A 22,438-nucleotide genomic window follows, 5' to 3' on the forward strand; every position below is an offset into this window, starting at 1 on the left:
TCTATTTGAGAATATAGTATACAAATGTGTTTGTCTTTTAGTGTGGCTGAAAAGAGCAGCACAATAAAAGTCTGGATTTTTTTGTCTATGTAGGTAGCTGGTCTTAGCCCCATGCACAATTGAGATTTGAAAGGAGTTGATTATATTGAGCTTATCTTTTGCTAATTTCTGTTTCTTTTTTGGGTTTCTCTTTCAGTTTTTATTGATGAATTTTCGACCTTTGGGTTTAATTAATTGTGCAAACTTAGAGTAGATTGGGGTAGATATGAATCTTTAAAAATCACATACCATGTTGTAACTCCAAATAGTTCTTTTTCTTTAGTGTACAAATTAAGAACATGAAGAAAATTATGCAGAGAGAAATTTCCAAAAGCTGATCCACTGTAACATTGCTGTACTTATACTAAAGCAAAAATCAGAAGGGCGAGTGAAGTAGCAAATCTGTAACCTTTGTATTTACTGTTTGCCTATATTGGCATTTTATCCATAATTTATTGTAGTAAGTATTTTTACTAAGTGGAGGATGAGAAATCTGATTCAGAATTTTCTCAGTAGAGGAAAGAATTGTGGATGTTGGATAAGGGTTGGTTGTTTAACAAAATTTAGTAGTTTTGCTATTTATTGCACATAAAAGGACTCATCATATCTTTTTATTTCTGTCCATATGATAGAATGAAAACTTACCCGTTGTTACAGCTTCTGGACGGGTGGTGAAAAAAAATTTTAACCTTCTGGATGATGACCCAGAACAAGAGGTATTACTTTAGCCAGAGATAACAAATCAAACTAGTGTGTACTAGCCCTGTGGTTTTTAAATTCTGCTTCCCAGACTCTGGGATATAGGTTGGGGGTGAGCAGTTCCATGCGTTCTTCATTGGTAGGATTGTGCATGGTATTTCAATCAGTGCATCCCCATCATCCTCTCCTCTCATACTGGAATTATTTGTAAGATTTTATTTGCAGAAATGTTCTTAGGACTGAAATAATTTGAAAACACTGCTAGCTTATGGTTTTGTTTTGTTAATGTGCACATTTCTAGGGAAATTTCTTAATAGAAAATACTTTAATTATATCCTGATGACTTTATGGCTTTTGCTTTATTTTTTACTTACGAGACATGGATATGTTTGGTAATGATCGTGGGCCAGGGAAGAAGGGTGTGAGGGTGTGATAAATTAGTTCAGCCTCTGGCCTGAACTTGACATTGCCAGTCACTGGGCTAATACATTTTTATCCTTTTCTTTTAAAGAGGCATTGAAAGTTCTTATGAAATCAACGGACAGTGATCATGCTTCAAATATATAACCATTGCATGAATTCTAAATCTGTCTGGACCAGAAAACTGTTTGATTGCATGACCATTTCTAGGTAGAAACATTAGAGTAGCCTTCTAAGGATAGTTTTTGAAAATCTTTTAAAAAGATTGGAGGTGACCCAATATATGGCTACTCTCAAAAAAGAAATATATATATGTACATTTGTATATTATGTAATGTATTATGTATATATGTACATATATATATTTTATGAAATATATAACATATAAAATATGTAAAATAAAAATATATAAAATAAATACATGTATATTTTTTTGAACCATAGAAATCTATTGAGAACAAAGCAGAAAGCTCCCTGTGTATAAAACTATATTCGAGAAAGGCATACTAAAATTACTGAAAGGTAGCAAAAATAATTAACAAGGAGAAGGTGGTAACAAAGAGAGAGATACTCTACATCAAGAGATTAGAGGATAAAAACTTTTAGCCTATAAAAGAGAAGCTGAAAGGGTTGTGACTAAAGGCTATAAAATCACTACACCCAGGCAAGAAGTCTACTCTTTGAATTTTGACCAAGGTAATATTAAGGCAAAAAAGTAAATAAAAAGAAACCATGTGTAATAAATCTCTATAAATTTTTATGTCATGGGTAGTAAAGGCAGAAAATATAAATAGATGAAAAAGCAGTTTGACCAAATGTGAGTGAAGGATTAGTATGTGGTGGTTCAAAGAAACTTGTGCCTGCCAAAATGTCCCTTCCTATGGTCCATCCCTGGATGGCTGGCATGGATCTGCTTCTCCTGTGAGGCGGTTGGAGTCACAGGTTTACTTCCTTAAACAGAATTTGGGGTTAGATTTTTCTCTCTTAAGACTTTACCATCATTAATCATTTCCAGCTAACATCTCTCATCCCAGTCCTGTTCTGTGGGTTGGATTTCAGTTCCTAATTAATATTCTCCCTCAAGTATAAGCAGCCATTTTTGCTTTCTTTAGGAAACCAAAAAGCATTAAAAAAAAAAAAAAGATGGCCGATAGAGTCATAAATAGTATGTGATAAGCTGTCAGTTCTTCTTGAAATGACTGGTGTTTTTCTGAGGTAAGAAAGTGGGTAGTTTTTGGGTTTCAGAACTGAACTTCATATATTTAGTCCTATCTGGAAACCAGTGAACACACATGTCAGAAGCAGCAGTTGAGTACCTCTTTTGAATTTGGAGAAGTTCTAGTTTGCTGTCATAACAGAATTTCAGTAATACTTTGGCTGAGATCTACATAGACTTGGTCTGTCAGAATCAGTAGGATACTGTTGCAGTCTTCAAAATCTTGGGACTTTACTAGGCATGAAAGTAGAGACCCATTTCTACCTATGCTCTCATCCATTCATTCCTCTTTCTACATTTTAAAAATAAGTAATAGAATAGTTAAACTACAAATAGAAATAATCCTAACTGGATAACTGAATTTTGCCCCTCTTTTCCTCTGCCTTACCCATCTATTCCCTGAGACTTTTAAAATTGTGGACTATGAAGATGAGCTGGATTTGCTTTCCGTGGTAGCTGTTACCCAAATAGATGCTGAAGGAAAAGCTCACCTGGATTTCCACTGTAATGAATATGGAACTTTACTTAAAAGCATTCCACTAGTGGAGTCATGGGATGTGGTGAGTAGAGTCCATGGAATACAAAGTTGTAAGAATTTTCTTTGTAGGTGATATTTATTGGAACAGATGTTACTGTGTTCAAGTCAGTCCAGGGTCACCTATACCAGTGACCACATCAAAGAGGATATCCTCCTACAGGACAAAATGAGTACTTCTTAAGCCTTCCTTCCCTAGGAACTAGAGGATGCCTCCTTTCTAGAGGCCTTAAAGATGAAGTCTTATGTTTTATTCTGAGACATGCTGTCTATTTCCTTACCATAGTCTTTGGTTTTCTCACATTTTATAAGTTTGGTAACATTTTTAAAAATAGAAGTATATGGTATTGAATCCCCCCAGTTATTTAATAGAGATGATATCTAAGCATTAGGGTTTCCAGGCACTCTCAGAAATATTTGTCTACTTTTTTGGTTATTATAGAATATAAAAACTATAAGGAAGAGTCGCTGTTATTTTACCCAATCCTTTTGTTTTATCAGTGGAGTACCGAAGAGGTTTAGCAACTTGACCACTGTCACACAGTGAAAGAGCAGTATAGGCAATAGAATCTGGGTGTTTCCGACTCTTACGACCAGGGCTCTTCTCGTTTTCGATGTTTTGTGTAATGCTTTTCTTATAAGTAATCTGCATATTCATAAGTAATGAAAATAAACTATTTCTAGCAACTGTTTTGCTTCCAAGTATATATTTGAAGATCCCTAGCATAGGTGCTATGACATTTTAGTGACATAATTGTGAATATGGTTGTGTGAAGAGGAGATTTCATTTGACTATGTTTTCATTACAGACATATAGCCATGAAGTCTACTTTGACAGAGACTTGGTACTACACATAGAACAGAAACCAAGCAGGGTCTTCAGCTGCTATGTTTACCAGATGGTATGTGACCCTGCTGAAGAAGAAACAACAAACAGAAGTTGTGAAAAAGAGTGAGATAATTTTAAATTTTGAGATGTAACTTACCAGATTTTTAGCCACATACCCCCGCAGCTATGTTCAGTCCTCCTTTTTGTTATCTGCATAGAAAGTTCTCCAGTATTTTCTAGAAAAAGCTCTTGTGTTGACTTCAGATGGCTGTGACTTCTTTTTTAAATTCTTGCCATACAAGGGATGGTAAGGACTTCATTTTACGGATTTTTTAGAATGACATCCCAAGAAGTCTAACATTTTAGAGCTTTTAGCTTGGTGGTGATGCAAATATAAAGTGTTGGGGAGCACAAAAGACAAGTTATTTTCAATTGTTGGGAGAGGGTTATTGATGGAGAAGTATTTAACATGGTTCTTAAAGGATGGTATGGAATTTTGATAGGTAAGACTAGGCAGGAGAGACAAAAAGAAAGACGGAGAAGATACAGAAACAAATCCTCTATCCTCTATACCAAAGTTTGCCTAAGGGTGAGAAAAGAGACCTGTAATGTGAACGAATATTTTTGAGCCATAAATGTGTCATCACATTTTTTTAAATCACATATATGTATATATATGTTTTGTATTTATATATAGCATTAGGAATTGGCTCTAGTTCTCAGATTATCTTTTCTTCCATGGTTTTATTCTCTTGGCTTGGTGTTCCCATTGATTATTTATGTTTCTATCATAGACTAATGTAAAAGATTCCAAGCAAACTTTAAGTGAAATTTTTTTCTGATATGTAGCCTGTTCAGCTCTAAATGCATCTAAGAATGTTGTATTCATTTCACCATTCTATTTATTTGGTGAGTTTTCCAGTTCTGCTTAGGCAATATTTTCATACCTATGCAATAAGATAAAGGTATCCTGGATCCCACCAGTTCTGCTCCTTGGAGAAGAGTAGATAAAGCCTCAATTCCTACTGGCTTGGGAATTGACTGATTAGCTAGAAAAGGCTTTTCGCTCTATCTTAGTTGTGAAAGGAGTATTTTTTTCTTCTTTGTTAGGACCAATCTAAATATAATCCTTGAACTCAGATAATCAGTCTTCAGATTGTTAAATAAAAGCAACCTAAGGGAGAAAATTGTTTCTTTTTGCTTCCTGTTTGAGAAATCCAGTTGCTGCAATCCACATGTTCAGCACATTTCTCTGATTCAGCCTCAAAAGAATAGTAAAAATAGAAGGGGAGGAGACAGCAATAAAAATCATTGCTGATTCAAATTTAAGTTTAAAATATGGGATTCTAGCTTGGATAATTTACATTAAAATCATTCGGTTTTGGGGGGCACTTGGGTGGCTCAGTTGGTTAAGCATCCAATTCTTGATCTCAGCTCAGGTCTTGATCTCAGGGTCGTGAATTCAAGCCCCATGCTGGGCATGGAGCCTACTTAAAAAAAAAAAAATTAAAATCTTTCAGTTTTTCCTTCAGTTTTGGCTTGATCCCATATTAAGAATGATGTGAATTCTGCTCTTTTCTGCCCTTGAAGTTTGCAGATAAATTTCAAGCTTATGATCAACAGAAGCTGAGGAGAAAAGGTGTTAACCTATTCCAGACATCAAGAAATTAGTAGCAGAGTCCATAAATTTAAAAGAAATAAAGGGAGCAACCCTAAAACTGTCTTTTGCGCAATATAAAAGAAGATTGCTAACGTTTTAGAATAAGGGAAAATATTTATATGTGGGCTAAAGATAAATCTTTCTGAATCTGATCCTAAGTGTAATAACCATTTGGGAAAGTAGAAGTGATTATTACCTCATGAGCAAGAGAATAAAACTATCTTCATGTATTAAATTCTAATACTTTTATATCTAATTGAAAAATCCATTCTTATTTTATGCATCTTTAATAGTACTATTTAATATAATACTTGAAGCTTTCAGAGCATTTTAGAGACATGATTGTGGTTACAGCAGTTGAATAGTTATGATGTGCTGGATATTGCCCCAAACTCCCAATTAGACAGTAACTGATCTAAACAGTCATAGCCAGTGAATTTACATCTTGAAAAACAAGTCTGGTAAGAGGTAATAGATTAAAAACACCAGAGAAAAGAAAGAAACCAGTGTTGTATGGGTTTCAAAGCAGAGGCAGTGTTATATAAAAGCAGAAAGCCTACTCTCCAAGAATGTTTCAGAAAAGGATGTCCTAAGATTTCAGTCATATCTGGTTTTTTATTTTTTATTTTTTTTAATTTTTTTTAAAGATTTTATTTATTTATTTGAGAGAGAGAGCATGAGAGAGAGAGAGCATGAGCAGCAGGGGAGAGGCAGAGGGAGAGGGAGAAGCAGACTCCCCGCTGAGCAGGGAGCCCGACATGGGACTTGATCCAAGGACCCTGGGATCGTGACCTGAGCTGAAGGCAGCCGCTTAACCGACTGAGCCACCCAGGCACCCCAGTCCTATCTGGTTTTTTAAAAAAAGAAGTTTATTGAGTTTCCCCTTCTTCTTTAAGTCATTATCTTCTTTTGATGAAATGATAGGAACTCATCTACTCAGAAAGGCATCTGAGAACTAGCTGAGATCCTTAGCTGCTTTTTAGGCTGGGGGCAGGTGTGAGTGGGTGGATAGACTACTAGTCTAGGTATGAACTGACCACTGAGAAACTTCTAATGTTTCACCACTGCCAAAATCAAACTAGACCAGGATCCACTGCAAATGAGCCAGGCAGGAAATGTACCTTAGTGTGAAAGACCATAGGGAGTTGTGGGCAGTGTAACAAACAGAAGGATTATGCCCCAACTAAAAGTACATGCTGCTCCTACATAGTTTCAGCCAATTGTAACATTATGTGGGAATGTGGGCTACATGATTAACAGGATGGTTGATAAACAGATGCCAAAAGGTAGAAGATAGTAAAGAATGTGGGGAATTTATGGATAACATACATGGCAGGAGACAGTACAGAATGCTTCTCGAACGAGTATGGGCTTGCCAGCTTCCCACAGGGGCTTTGCAGCTGTTCATTCTGCCACCTGCCAGGCATGACACTGCCATTCTCTTGGGGTGGGGGGCGAGTGGCAGTTAATATCCTCCTGGCCCCACCTTAACCCCCACTGTCTGCCTGACTACTTTAGAGTCTTTAACTGTGTGCCCACCTACTTAACAAGCACTAGTGATAGGCACAAAACATTATGGGTAACATTTCTGAGTGTTTAATGCAAAACTGAGTGAAGAAGTATAGCTTCTTTCAGCAGGTCTAGATAATATGCTGATAAGAAGTGTATTTCTGCATTTCACTACTTGTGATTTTGTATTGTCACAGTATCAATGCAGCAAGGTTATCATTCTTTGACTTTCTAAAACATTTCTCAAACTTTGAGGGTTTTGAACTACCTAGTGAGGAGATGATGTTCTATTTAAACAAATTAAGGTTCTCCACATTCTTCTACCAATTGAATGTTTTGTTTCTTATATGTACTTTTTAAAAAAATGATAACTTACATTCATTGAGTGCTTTCTATCTACCAATCACTGTGATACATGTAAAATGAGTTGGCTTACTCAGCGTTCAGAATAATCATATGAAGTACGAACTACCATTATCCTTCCACATTTTGTAAATGAGGAAAGTGAGGCTTATAGAAGTTAATTTGCTCAAGGTCCTACAACTAATAAGTGCAGAGATAGGAAACATCCAGATTTGTTTGACACATTCTTACGCCAGATTTCCTCCAAAGCTCTCAAAAAGCAAATGATGTTATTTTATCTCATATATAGCATACTGATAATGATAATACTGGGTATAGGAAAATGCTTAATAAGTGTTTTTTAAATGATGATTGGGTATCCAAATTTTGGACAAAGTTGAATGAGATACAATTGGCCTATTCACATATATAACCTGATATAAAAGATGATTCTTCTATTCAGTGGTTAAAAGTAATTTTTTTTAAAGATGCAAAATATGGTACTCTCAGCCTGTTTGTGGGTGATAATAAACACCAGTATTAGTAATTACTCTTAAGGTAACTTGGCTTCCTTTTCAATACTTTTTATAGTTTCTTACCTTTCTTACCTGGTTTACGTATGTCATCTAACTTTAGAATTTCAGGGAAAATTCTGGGGCTAATTTCTGGTCCCTATGTTGCTATAGAACCTACCTCTATCTTACAGAAGGAATAATTTACTAGAGGCATAGGATGTATATTAGAAAGATAAGACCAGGGGTGCCTGGGTGGCTCAGTCGTTAAGCGTCTGCCTTCAGCTCAGGTCATGATCCCAGGGTCCTGGGATCGAGTCCCGCATCAGGCTCCCTGCTCAGTGGGGAGTCTGCTTCTCCCTCTCCCTCTGCCTCTGCTTGTGTGCTCTCTCTCTCCTTCTCTGTCAAAAAAAAAAAAAAAAATCTTTAAAAAAAAAAAAAGAAAGGTAAGACCAACTGAGGGCTTTTCTCCATTTTATTATGAAAATTTTCAAACATACAGCAAAGGTGATGGAATTTTATAGTAGATACCCAATTACCAACTTCATGGATTCTAAATTTTACTCTTATGTGTTTTATTACTCATCTCTCCATGTTACTTTTATGATGCAGACATCAGTATACTTCCCCCTAATACTTCAACATGCGTATAAGTAAATAGAGTTTAATGTTTAGTTTTTAAAATTTTTGATGTACACTTAAACATGCAATGAAATGCACAAATGTTAAATGTAAACTTGCTAAGTTTTTGCAAATGCATTCATCTGTGTAACCCAAACACTTTTCGAAATTTAGAACACAACAATCATTCCAGAAAGTTTCCTCATGTTCCTTCCCAGTCAATCCCCACCCCACCTATCAAGTGTTATCTACTGTTCTGATTATTTTGCCTCACAGATTAAATCTGCCCATTCTAAAACGTTATATGAATGAAATCATACAAAGCATAATGCTTCCTTCAGTCAGCACGTTTTTGAGGTTAATTCGTGTCGCATGTACCAGTGATTTATTCCTTTTTATTGCTGAGTAGTCTTTTGTATGAATGTGTCAGTTTGTTTTTTTCCATTTTCCTGTTGATGGACGCCTGAGCTATTTCTGCTTTTTCCTTTCCTTTTCTTTCTTTTTCTTTTTCTTTTTTTGCTATTATGAATAAAGTGCTCTGAATGTCTTGTATACACTTTTCGTAAACATATGTCTTTATTCCTCCTGGGTAAAGATCTAAGGATGGAATTGTTGGATTCTAGAGTAGGTGTATGTTTAGTTTAATGAGCAACTACCAGACCTTTTTTCCAAAGGATTGTACCAATTTACATGCCTGTGACAATGTATGAAACTTCCAGTTACTCCACATTTTCTCCAGTGCTTGTGGTTGTTAGTCTTTTTTATCTTAGCATTTATGGTGGGTGTAAAAATCTTTCCTAGTTGTTACTTAGATTGTTTCTACTTGCCCCTAGCAGCCCTCTTGTCAGGTTACCCTCTTCATCTTTTTTAACCCCAGCTCCACCAAGGAACTGCTGAAAATATTTTTTCTTTGTGATAATAATTAAGATAACTCAAAACGCAGCCTGAATTATTCTTTCTCAAACATGGACTACATTGTCACCAAGGAACCCTGTTTCCTTTAGTGGAAACTAACAGAGAACAAACCTGGGTTGCTAATGGTACATATTAGACTGTTCCACATGACTACTGGAGCTGGACAGGATGACACCAGAGCAGAGGCTCCGTAAAACATTGTAATAAAAGCAGAAAATTACCTTTTCCTTTAAAGATTAGGAGTTCATGTTATTTGTAAATCAGATGAATTTTTTTTAAAGATTTATTTATTTGAGAGAGAGAGTGCATGCATGTGCGCAAGAGGGTATTCGGGGGGGCGGGATGGAGCAGAGGGAGGGAATCCTCAAGCAGACTCCACACTGAGCATGGAAACATGGGCTCAATCCCAGGACCCTGAGATCATGACCTGAGCTGAAACCAAGAGCCAGATGCTTAACTGATTGAGCCACTTACGCACCCCAATCAGATGAATTTTTGCTATAATATGAAACCATATTAATATTAAACAAGCTTTAACCTTTCCCCAATAACTATATTGGATCTCAATGTGGTTTTAATTTATATTTCCTTATTAACTAATGATGATAAGCACATTTGTGTGTGTGTTTATATACCATGTGTAAATTTTATTTGATTTTATTATTTTATTTTTTAGTTGTAAAAACTGTGTTCATCCTACAAAAACTATGTGCTGTGTTTTGGGAGGGTGGGGAACTGTAGCACAGATCTCCTCTAAACTGAAAATGTGTAAATTTTAAATTTTCTTAACAGATTTTTTTGAAGTATAATGGACATAAAATAAACTGCACATATTTAAATTGTACCATTTGGTAGTTTTGACATGTATACACCCATGAAACCATCACCACAATTAAGATATTAAACATATCCATCACCCCAAAACGTTTCCTCTTGATTCTCTGTAATACCCCTTGCTTCTCTTTCCTGTCTTCCCAAAGCAGCCACTAATCTGTTTGTTGCTTTAGATTAGATTGCATTTTCTAGAATTTTATATAAATGGAGTCACACAGTAAGTACTCTTTTTTTATTTCTGGCTTCTTTCACTCAGTATAGTTATTTTGAGATCCATCTGTATTACATGTTTCATAGTTCATTCCTTTTTATTGCTTAATAGTACTCCATTGTGTGGTTATAACCCATTTACCTGCTGCTGTACATTTGGGTAGTTTCCGATTTTTGGCTACTACAAACAAAGCTGGTATGAACATGTGGTACAAATTCTTTGTATGGACATATGCTTTATTTCTGTTGGAAAATACCAAGGAGGAAATGGCTGGATCATATGTTAAATATATGCTTAAATTTTTTTTAAGATTTTATTTATTTATTTGCGAGAGAGAGTGTGCACGAGCAGAGGTAAGGTCAGGGGGAGAAGGAGAGGCAGAGAATCTGAAGCAGACTCCGCGATTAGCACGGAGCCCAGCTCAGGGCTCAATCCCATGACCCATGTGATCATGACATGAACCAAAACCAAAAGTCAGACACTTAACCAACTGAGCCACCCAGGCGCCCCTATGCTTAACTTTTTAAGAAGCTTCCAAACTGGGGCACCTGGGTGGCTCAGTCATTCAGCGTCTGCCTTCAGCTCAGGTCATGATCCCAGGGTCCTGGGATTGAGCCCCGCATTGCGCTCCCTGCTCCACGGGGAGCCTGCTTCTCCTTCTCCCACTCCCCCTGCTTGTGTTCCTTCTCTCGCTGTGTCTTTCTCTGTCAAATAAATAAATAAATAAATAAGAAGCTTCCAAACTGTTTTTCCAAAATGGCTATGCCATTTTATTTTCTCTTCATCCCATCATCAGTATATGAGAGTTCCAGGTGCTCCATATCCTTGCGAACACTTGTTATGGTCAGTGTTTTTAATTTTAAACATTTAGTTTAGATCTTACATTTAGGTCTATAATCTACTTTTTGTTTATTTTTGTATATGGTGCAAGATACGGATCAAAGTTCTTTTTTCCTATATGGATATCCAATGCATAGGGGATAGAATTCCGTCTTTGACCATTAAGTATGATATTAACTGTAGGTTGTTAATAGATGCTCCTTATCAATTTGAAGTTCCCTACTATTACTAGTTTTCTGAGGTTTTTATTGGATATACATGTTGGAGTCTGTCGAATAATCATTCTGCATCTCTTGAGATGATCATATGGTTTTTAGTCTGTTAATATGATAAGTTACGTTGATTGACTTTTTTAATGTTAAACCAATCTTGAGTTCTTGGGATAAATCCACTTGATACCTCTAAATTTCTTTTCTTTTTTTTTTTTTAAGATTTTATTTATTCACTTGACAGAGAGAAAGAGAGCACAATCAGGGGGAGCGGCAGGCAGAGGGTGAGGGAGAAGCAGGCTCCTCACTGAGCAGGGACCCGGATGCGGGACTCGATCCCAGGACCCCGGGATCATGACCTGAGCCGAAGCCAGATGCTCAATGACTGAGCCACTCAGGCGCCGTCATACCTCTAAATTTCTACTCATATTTTAAGTCAGACAGTTTCTGCATTTCCACTTTTTCACATGTGTCATTTCTGCAATAATAAATTCATAAAATTTACCATTACATTTGTACTCTGGTACACGTTGATCCTTTCAAGATAATTATATTTAGATGACTTTCTTCCTTTACAAATAATTTCCAGACATTTCTGGACCCTTTGCCAAATATTTCATTCTCATATAAACAGAATTTAGCAAGTTAGGCCTTAGAACCTTGGAGAAGCTCTGGGCATGTTGCCAGCCTCTCTGTGTCTTCTCACAGCCCAGAGAGTTCATGCGCTAAATAAAATTATATCTGCAGTAGAAAAGTCAGTTTATACCTGCTGTGACCCCAGGGAATGCTTTGAATCCGTTTTAGTCCAGTACACTTTGAAACCTTGGACTGCTGCGGAAGTGATGTAACTTAACAGTTAACTGAATTCATAAAGATGACAACCAGTGGAATGAGTCATATGGAGGACACTCTACCTACTCAGGTAATATGCATCCATAAATTGATCTCTCAAATGAAATTTTCAAAAGAAAATGATTTATCAATAAATTCTTTATCAAAGTTTTAAGGCTTAATTGAAGATTTTTAATTTTCTTTTAGGAGGGCCCAAGTAGACAATCATTTCTGAAGCCTGTTTTGAACACCATTTTTTCTTTGAAAAATCACAAACTCCAAGGGCACAGCTTTTCAAGCTTTATCTATAAGAGTAATAAGACTGGTTTAAGTATGTTAAAAGAATTAAAATTTAAAAGCCATTCTAGGGGCGCCTGGGTGGCTCAGATGGTTAAGCGTCTGCCTTCAGCCCAGGTCATGATCCTGGGGTCCTGGGATCGAGCCCCGCATCGGGCTCCCTGCTCAGCGGGAAGCCTGCTTCTCCCTCTGCCTCTCTCCCTACTCATGCTCTCTCTCTCTCTCTCTCTCTCTCTCTCTCTCTCTCTCTCTATATATATATATATATATATATATATCTGTGTCTTGAATGAATAAATAAAATCTTTAAAAAAAAGCCATTCTAACACTTAATTTTCCTATCTGTAATCTGTCTTTCTCTCTTTAGAGAACAAAGTCAGTGAGAGTTAAAGCATTTCCAGCTCCAACCTCTCCCACATCTAAAACCTCAGTTATTACACAGTATCTGCTTGAAGATATGCTGACTGACACTGTATCGTTAACTTAAAGAGGTCCTTGAGACCACTACCACATCTTTTTTTTTTAATTTTTTTTATTAACATATAATATATTACTTGTTCCAGGGGTACAGATCTGTGATTCATCAGTCTTACACAATTCACAGTGCTCACCATAGTACATACCCTCCCCAATGTCCATCACCCAGCCACCCCATCCCTCCCGCCACCCCACCCCCCACTCCAGCAACCCTTAGTTTGTTTCCTGAGATTAAGAGTCTCCTAAGGTTTGTCTCCCTCTCTGGTTTTGTCTTGTTTCATTTTTCCTTCCTTTCCCCTATGATCCTCTGTCTTGTTTCTCAAATTTCTCATATCAGTGAGATCATATGATACTTGTCTTTCTCTGATTGACTTATTTCGCTTAGCATAATACCCTCTAGTTCCATCCACATTGTTGCAAATGGCAGGATTTCATTTTTTTTTAAAGATTTTATTTATTCATGAGAGACAGAGAGGCAGAGAGGGAGAAGCAGGCTTCCCAAGGAGCAGGGAGCCTAATGTGGGACCCAATCCCAGGACTCCGGGATCATGACCTGAGCCGAAGGCAGACACCCAACCATCTGAGCCACCCAGGTGCTCCAAGATTTCATTTTTTTGATGGCTGCATAATATTCTATTGTATATATATACCACATCTTCTTTATCCATTCATCTGTTGATGGACATCTAGGCTCTTTCCATAGTTTGGCTATTGTGGACATTGCTGCTGTAAACATTGGGGTACATGGGCCCATTCGGATCACTACGTTTGTATCTTTGGGGTAAATACCCAGTAGTGCAATTGCTGGGTCATAGGGTGAGACCACTACCACATCTAATATAAAGTCCCAAATGTCACTTTTCTAGAGTTTGTCTTGGTTTCCCTTACCAGCTGGACTTGTGATCCAGTGGTTTCCATTTCAGCTTCTGCCAGAAAGTTTTGGTTGCCTCTGCCACTTTGGCTAGAGTTAGAGTGATCTTATCATTTATCGTGCATATACAGACCCTTTTTTTTTTTATTTATTTAAATTCAAGTTAGCTAACATATGGTGTATTATTAATTTGGGGACAGAATTTAGTGATTCATCAGTTGCATAAACACCCAGTGCTCATTACATCAAATGCCCTCCTTAATGCCCATCACCCTATTACCTCATCTCCCCAACCCCTCCCCTCGAGCAACCTTCAGTTGATTTTCTATAGTTAAGAGTCTCATGGTTTGTCTCCCTCTCTGTTTTTATCTTATTTTATTTTTTCTTCCCTTCCCTTATGTTCATGAGCTTTTGTTTCTTAAATTCCACATATGAGTGAAATCATATGGTATTTGTCTTTCTCTGACTTATTTTGCTTAGCATAATACACTCTAGTTCCATCCATGTCATTGCAAATAGCAGGGTTTTGTTCTTTTTGATGGCTGAGTAATATTCCTGTGTGTGTGTGTGTGTGTGTGTGTGTGTGTGTGTGTGTACCACATCTTCTTTCTCCATTCATCCATTGATGAACATCTGGTCTCTTTCCATAGTTTGGCTATTGTGGACATTGCTGCTATAAATATTGGGGTGCATGTGCCCCTTCAAATCACTATTTTTGTATCCTTTGGATAAATACCTACTAGTGCTATTGCTGGGTTATAGGGGAGTTCTGTTTTTAACTTTTTGAGGAACATCCATACTGTTCTCCAGAGTGGCTGCACCAGTCTGCATTCCCACCAACAGTGTAAGAGAGTTCCCCTTTCTCCACATCCTCACCAACATCTGTCCTTTCCTAAGTTGTTAATTTTAGTCATTCTGACCAGTGTGAGGTGGTATCTCATTGTGGTTTTGATTTGTATTTCCCTGATGCTCAGTGATGTTGAGCATTTTTTCATGTGTCTGTTAGCCATTTGTATGTCTTCTCTGGAGAAATGTCTGTTCATGTCTTCTGCCCATTTCTTGACTGGGTTTTTTGTTTTTCAGGCATTGAGTTTGATAAGTTCCTTATATGTTTTGGATACTAGCCCTTTATCTGATAAGACATTTGCAAATATCTTCTCCCGTTCTGTAGGTTGCCTTTTAGTCTCGTTGATTGTTTCCTTGGCTGTGTGAAAGCTTTTTATCCTGATGAAGTCCCAATAGTTCATTTTTGCTTTTGTTTTCCTTGCCTCTGGAGACATGTCTAGCAAGAAGTTGCTGTGGCGAAGGTCAAAGAAGTTGCTGCCTGTGTTCTCCTCTAGGATTTTGATGGATTCCTGTCTCACATTTAGGTCTTTCATCCATTTTGAGTCTATTTTTGTGTATGGTATAAGAAAGTGGTCCAGTTTCATTCTTCTGCATGTGGCTGTCCAATTTTCCCAACACCATTTGTTGAAGAGACTGTCTTTTTTTCCATTGGATATTCTTTCCTGCTTTGTCAAAGATTGTTGACCATAAGAGTTGAGGGTCCATTTCTGAGTTCTCTATTCTGTTCCATTGACTTATATGTCTGTTTTTGTGCCAGTACCGTACTATCTTGATGATTAGCTTTGTAATACAGCTTGAAGTCTACAACTGTGATGCCTCCAGCTTTGGTTTTCTTTTTCAACATTCCTTTGGCTGTTTGGGGTCTTTTCTGGTTCCATGCAAATTTTAGAATTGTTTGTACCAGCTCTGTGAAAAATGCTGGTGTTATTTTGATAGGGATTGCATTAAATGTGTAGATTGCTTTGGGTAATGTAGACATTTTCACAATATTTGTTCTTCCAATCCATGAGCATGGAACGTTTTTCCATTTCTTTGTGTCTTCCTTAATTTCTTTCATAAATGTTCTATAGTTTTCAGAGTACAGATCTTTTACTACTTTGGTTAGGTTTATTCCTAGGTATCTTATGGTTTTGGGTACAATTGTAAACAGGATTGATTCCTTGATTTCTCTTTCTGCTGCTTCATTGTTGGTGTATAGAAATGTAACAGACTTCTGTGCATTGATTTTGTATCCTGCAACTTTGCTGAGTTCCTCTATCAGTTTTAGCAAATTTTTGGTAGAGTCTTTTGGGTTTTCTACATAGAGTATCATGTCGTATACAGACACTTTTGAGAGTGAAAGGAAACATTACTAATCATTATACCTGGACCACTAAGTGCAACTAAATGCTTAATCTCATGGACCAGTCTCTGAGAAGCCACATAAAGTACACCTCAGGACAGTATGGCAGGGATAGGTTAGGGAGAAAGGGGGAAGAATTTACCCCCAGCTCTAATCTGCCACTCTTCAAAGGTTCAAACGTAACTCTCCTGAATTTCCAAATTGCACAAGGCAGAATTCACTTTGACATCAAGCGGCAGGAAGCAGGGGGACCTCAGCAACATGACGTGAATTGAGGTCTGAGCATTGGCAGGTTGTGCAGGCATGAAGTTTATAGAGTCCACACAGAACAGTGTTGGTAGCAGTCGCTGGAACAAGAGAGGGGTAAGGCCAAGAGAATCTGAATTTGTGCAGGATGTCTGATAAAAGGGAGAATTGGCAAAAACTTGGAAGGAATTGTATTTCTTCCCATGTGTCTGAGTTCTGGTCTGCTTTATATCCAGGGAGTATGGCTTATGCCAGAAAGATGGCAGAGGGCACTAATCAACAAACTCAAACCTAAAGAAAAAGGCCTTGGCCTTATATCAAAGATAGTTAAATGAATGTACCCTTCTATGTTTTAAGTTGGAATAAAATGTTTACAGATTATATGTATCTTTATATAATGGTTTACTTTTTAATTAACTGTTTAAATTAACTGTCCAACCTTCTTCAATAACATCAGATAATAGAGTTTCTTTATTTTTTTAAAAAGATTAAGCCTTATTGATTTTTTAAATAATTCTTTGATTTTAATAGTGGGGGGATATTGATTTTTTTATGACAGCTTTATTGGCTGTAATTCACATACTATAAAGTTCACCTTTTCAAAGTGTAGAATTCAGGGATTTTTAGTATAGTCACAAAGTTGTGCAGTCATCAGCACTATCAAATTTCTAGAATATTTTCATCATCCCAGAGGGAAACCCTGTGTACATTAATAGTCATTCCCATTTCCCTCCCCACCAACCCCTGGTGACCACTAATCTGCTCTATACATTTGCCTGTTTCTGCACATTTCATATAAATGGAATTATGCAAAATGTGGCCTTTTGTGTCTGGTTTCTTTCAGCATAATGTTTTCAAAATTTAATCCATGCTGTAGCATGTATCAGTATCTCATTCCTTTTTATAGCCAGGTAATATTCCATTGTGTAAATGTAACACATTTTGCTTATTGTTGATGGACATCAGGTTGATTCCAATTTTTAGCTATTATCAGTGATGCTGCTATAAACATTTGTATACACATTTTTTTTTAAAGATTTTGTTTATTTATTTGACAGAGAGAGACAGCGAGAGGGGAGTGGGAGAGAGAGAAGCAGGCCCTCCACTGAGCAGGGAGCCCGGCGTGGGACCCAATCCCAGGACCCCAGGATCATGACCTGAGCCGAAGGCAGACGCTTAATGACTGAGCCACCCAGGCGCCCCTGTATGCACATTTTTCTACAGATACATGATTTCAATTCTAGGTAAATACCTAGGAGTGGAATTAGTGGATCATATGGTAGTTATATGTTTAACTTTTTGAGGAACTGCCAAACTATTTTTCAGAGCAACTGTACCATGTTGTATTCCCAACAGCAGTGTATGTGAGGTCCAATTCCTCCACATCCTTGCCAATGTTTGTTACTTTCTATTATTTATTATAACAATGCTAGTGGGTATGAGGTGGTATTTCATTATAGTTTTGACTTTTATTTCCCTCATGACTAATGATGTTGAGCGTCTTTTCATGTACTTATTGGCCATTTGTATATCTTTGGAGAGATATGTACTCAAATCCTTTACCCAATTTTAATAGGATTATCTTTTTATTGTTGAGTTATAAGATCTCTTTATATATTTATATATTTCTTAAAATATTCTAGATACAAGTCCCTTATCAGATAATGTGATTTGCAAATATTTTCTCTCATTCCATGGGTTATTTTTCTCTTTCCTAATGGTGTCCTTTGAAGCACGGAAGTTTTTAATTTTGATGAAGTCAAATTTTTTATCTATTTTTTCTTTTATTGCTTGTGCTCTTGATGTCGTATCTAAGAAACAATTGCCTAGATCTAAGGTCATAAAAATGTACTGTTATGTTTTCTTCTAAGAGTTTTTGGTTAGCTTCTATGTTTAAGTTGATTATTTCAATCTATAATCCTGAAATGAATGAAATTTAATGTTAACACTACTTATTTTCTTTCTCCTTATTCCTGTTATGCAGGAAAACAAGTGGTAGTTAGATTTCTAAGTTTATTCACAAATGCGAGGCTTGGGACTGCCCTGGGAAGAGTAAGCATGAGGGCTGAGGGATGTTGCTGGGAGCCCATTCCCAGTAGGAGCTGGTGAGAGAAACAAGCACCAGCCCCTGGCCTCACTTAGAGCTGGAGGAATAAGAATTCATCTACTCCTAAGAGGAAGTGTGAGAGAAACACAAAGATACTGCCAAGATACCAGTCCAGGCCCACTAACAGGGATTATTTCTTCCACAATTCTTAATGTTTCAGGTAGATGTGGTTTTCACATGCTCCTACAATGAATATACATTCCATGATCAAGTGAAATTAATACCTGTTATTTCATAAATATTGACAGCAAAATAGTGACTGTGTTATAAGCTTATATGGCTTTCTGAGCAATTATTAACTTTTTCTATCTCAGAATCTTAGAATTTTAACAGTTTGCTATGATAAATACCTCTTACCCATTTTGAACTTAATAGACTACACAGAAGTATCTAAGAATGCTTTTGAGTCATTGCAAGGACAGCCCTGCTAACAACTACTAACACATTTAGACACAGTAACCTCTGTGACTATCTCTTGAGTTTGATCACTGAATTCATTAGGTGCTCTGTCTACAAAGAACAGCATTATTAAGGTTGCTTTTAACGAAATCAGAATAAAACAAGATGTGTTTTAATAACTGTTGATACCACCTACAAGAGATGTATGTTATGCAAGGAAGTGCAGCTAGTAATAAAATATTCTTGTTAATGAATACAGAATAATGAATAATGAATAAAATATTCTTGTTAATTACATAGAGATTAATGAAATAAGACTATATTTATGTCTGCTAATGTTAATCTAAAATTCTGGTGAATCAGAAATTCTATATTTAGGTGAGTTCAGAAGTACATAGTCACTGACAGTATTTCTAAGAAACACTGTCATTTGTGATATAGTACTACAGTTAGTGTGTTTTTAATACCTAGGACATGTACTCATCTTCGAAGTTTTGAAAAATATATTGGTGATTCAAGGAGAACCAACAGATTTATGAGGAGGGAAGGGAATTTACAAAGAGTTGTCTTCTTTTAGCAAAACATTCCAGACTTACGAGGAACAGGAAAATAGCCTTAATGCGGTAAGGACCCAAGGTGTTGGAAGCAGCTGGGAATGACCCAGTTGGGATTGGATTGTGTCAGGGTATGACTGAGCATAGTACACCTGGGAATCACAGCGCAGTGGAGCTTCTCATCCTCATGGTCTTTATCATAGATGGAACTTAATTTGAAATGGTTTTTTTACAGTGTCTTTGCCAGATTTGGATCTGCATTTTAAGAATGGTTTCTAGGTCTCTTCAAAGAACCAGTTACTGGGTGCCTGGGTCACTCAGTCGGGTAAGCATCTGCCTTCAGCTTGGGTTATGATCCCAGGGTCCTGGGATGGAGCCCCGCATCGGGCTCCCTGCTCTGCGCGGGGCCTGCTTCTCCCTCTCCCCCTACAGCTCCCCCTGCTTGTACTCTCTCTCTCTGTCAAATAAATAAATAAAATCTTAAAAAAAAAAGATAAACAAACAGTTATTATAGCCACCATGTCTCACTGTCCCTTGGATATGCCATAACAGGGTACCTCACTGCTCCACCACAGGCACAAAATTAAAAATGTTTGAAGGTGAAAAGTGATCTCTCTCTCTCCCTCTTTTTGGGTCTGTTTGTGGGCTTTCTCTTTCTGATCTTTATATTTTACATTCAGAGCTACAGTCCACCTGGAATTGATTTTTGTTTATATGTGAGATGGGAGCTAACTCTCTTTTCTCCCTTTTTGTAAAAAAAATCCAATCAGTTCGGCACCATAAATTCCACCTTTATATTGACACCTTTGTCATAAATTATGTGTCTATCTATGGACTCTACTCTGTTCCATTGGTCTACTTTGTCATTATTTTCACCAATAACATACTGTATTGGTTACTGTAGATTTATACTATATCTTAATACCCAGTTGAGTATGTCCTCACACATTTTTCTTCCTCAGGAGTGTCATGGTTATTCTTTACCCTTGACATATTCTGTGCCTTACACTCTAGAATCTACTTGTCAATTCCACAGAAATTAATTCACTGCAATTGTGATTGGGATTAAATTGACTATAGATAAAGTTAGGGAGAAATGACATCTTTACTTATTTTGAATCTTCTAATACATTGACCTAGTACATCCTTCCATTTATTTATGTCATTTTCAGTTTCTCTAAAAATGTTTTTAGGTTTTTTCTATAGAGGTATCACACATCTTTTTTTTATTGCTAGGTATTTGATAGGCTTTGATGATATTGTTTTTAAATTTCATTTTTTTAATGGCTTGATGCTCAGCTAGGGAAATTCCATTGATTTCTGCATACTAATCTATGTCCTGTAAACTTATTAAATTCACCTAATAATTCTAATACTAATATGCAGATTTTATTTTCTAAGAATGCAAAGAATTCAATTCTATTATATTCTCTATCTTTAATATTGTTACTTATTTTTCTTGCCTTATTATATTGGCTAGGTCCTCCAGTATATTCCTGATTTCAGAGTAAACAGTTTTAACATTTCACCACTAAGTGTTTCCTATGGGGTTTTTTTCATCAATACCATTTAACAAGTATAGAAATTTTCTTCCATCCCTAGTTTGCTAAGATTTTTTTTTTAATGATTACATGTAGAATTTTATCAGTTTACATCTGTTAAGATAATCATGATTTTTTTCATTTCTTCTGATAATGTAGTATATTACATTGATTGGTTTTGTATGTTAAAACAATCATGTATTCCTGGAATAAAGTCAACTTGGATGTGATGTATCCTTTTATATTTTGCTGTATTCAGTTTGCTATCACTTTGTTTAATGAAGACCTTACCCTGTAAGTAAAATATATTAACTAGCAGTAGTCCAATGCTGCAACAACTAGAAAATGAAATGGATGAATTGCAAAATTATATTTGTGAAGATATCAGAAAGTTGTGGAACAAGGAAGAATAGGCAAACTACAATTCCAGGATAGTAAGAACTCTTCCTAAGTAAGCCAATAATTGTCTTTGTTTTCTTTCCTGATGGGCTTGACTTAGCAAAGAGATTCTACTAGAAGGAAAAAAAGCCAGCATAACTTTTGACAGTCACATAGGGCTGGTGTGACCTATTAGAAACTGGAAGAGCCCAAATGCAAGGCAGGTTTTCCCCATGAGACATTTTCTGAGTTTTAGGGTGATGTATGAGGCTGGAGGCTGGACCAGAAAAGCAGATTGTAATCTATTGTTATGTGGTCCTTAAGAGGAAAATCCTACTAGGGGAAAGGAGCTTTTCACAAATTCACAACTAGTCTCTCAGGCATATATGTACATGGGTATATGACTTTGCTACGGCTGCCATAACAAAGTACCATAGGCTGGGTAGCCTAAACAAAAGAAGTTTATTTTCTCACAGTTCTGGAGGCTAGCAGTCTAAGATCAAGATGTCAGTAGGGTTGGTTTCTTCTGAGGCCTCTTGTTGGCTTGAGAATGATGGTCTTCTCCCCTGTCTTCATATGGTCTTCCCTCTGTGTGTGTGTGTCCTGATCTCTTTTTATAAGGACACCAGTCATATTGGATCAGAGCCTACCCTTTTGAACTCATTTTAACTTAATTACCTCTTTAAAGATTCTATCTCTAAATACAGTCGCATTCTGAGGTACTTAGGGTTAGGACTTCAACAAATGAATTTTGGGGGATACAATTTAGCCCACAATAATGGGGTTGGAAGCTAAAGAGCTAAGCCCAAACCTCTTCTGAAGGACACCTGCAGTAGTTTCAGGACTGAAGAAACAGAAACTTCACAAACTCTCCATTAAGCCCTGACCCAATTCAATCACTAGCTGGATTGAGGTGATCCTTCAATCTGTCTGTCTAACTGAGGAAAAGGGGACCCTTCACTAGTATCAGTTGGAGCCTTCTTTTTTTACACGTAAGTTCTGTCATATAATAAAAAATTATTAGACATGTAAAGAAGCAGGAAAGAAATGGCCAATGACCAAGAGAAAATACTAATAACAGAAGCAAACACTTCCCTTTGTTGAGGATGTTTTAAATTACAGATTCAATTTATTTATTAATCTGGTTTTCTCTTTCTT

At 36.7% G+C, this 22,438-nt stretch overlaps 1 protein-coding gene across 7 annotated transcripts in view; it reads left to right on the forward strand.

Annotated features, from left to right (window-relative positions):
• DCAF17 (DDB1 and CUL4 associated factor 17) overlaps positions 1-21,132 on the forward strand; it is a 52,207-nt gene extending 31,075 nt beyond the window's left edge. For 3 of the 7 annotated variants that reach the window (XM_078070983.1, XM_078070986.1, XM_078070987.1), the window contains 4 exons: positions 672-755; positions 2,779-2,934; positions 3,719-3,861; positions 17,360-21,132. In XM_078070983.1, the coding sequence (XP_077927109.1) occupies positions 672-755; positions 2,779-2,934; positions 3,719-3,861; positions 17,360-17,462 (486 nt within the window). In that variant the 3' untranslated portion in view covers positions 17,463-21,132. Of the gene's footprint in view, positions 1-671; positions 756-2,270; positions 2,935-3,718; positions 4,926-17,359 lie in introns of those variants that run through there. The other 4 variants (XR_004909289.2, XM_078070984.1, XM_036067314.2 and 1 more) reach the window with 4 other exon arrangements.
• The last annotated feature ends 1,306 nt before the right edge of the window (positions 21,133-22,438 follow it).

Source organism: Halichoerus grypus, chromosome 4 (assembly GCF_964656455.1).
Source record: "Halichoerus grypus chromosome 4, mHalGry1.hap1.1, whole genome shotgun sequence".
NCBI classification, from domain to species: domain Eukaryota; kingdom Metazoa; phylum Chordata; class Mammalia; order Carnivora; family Phocidae; genus Halichoerus; species Halichoerus grypus.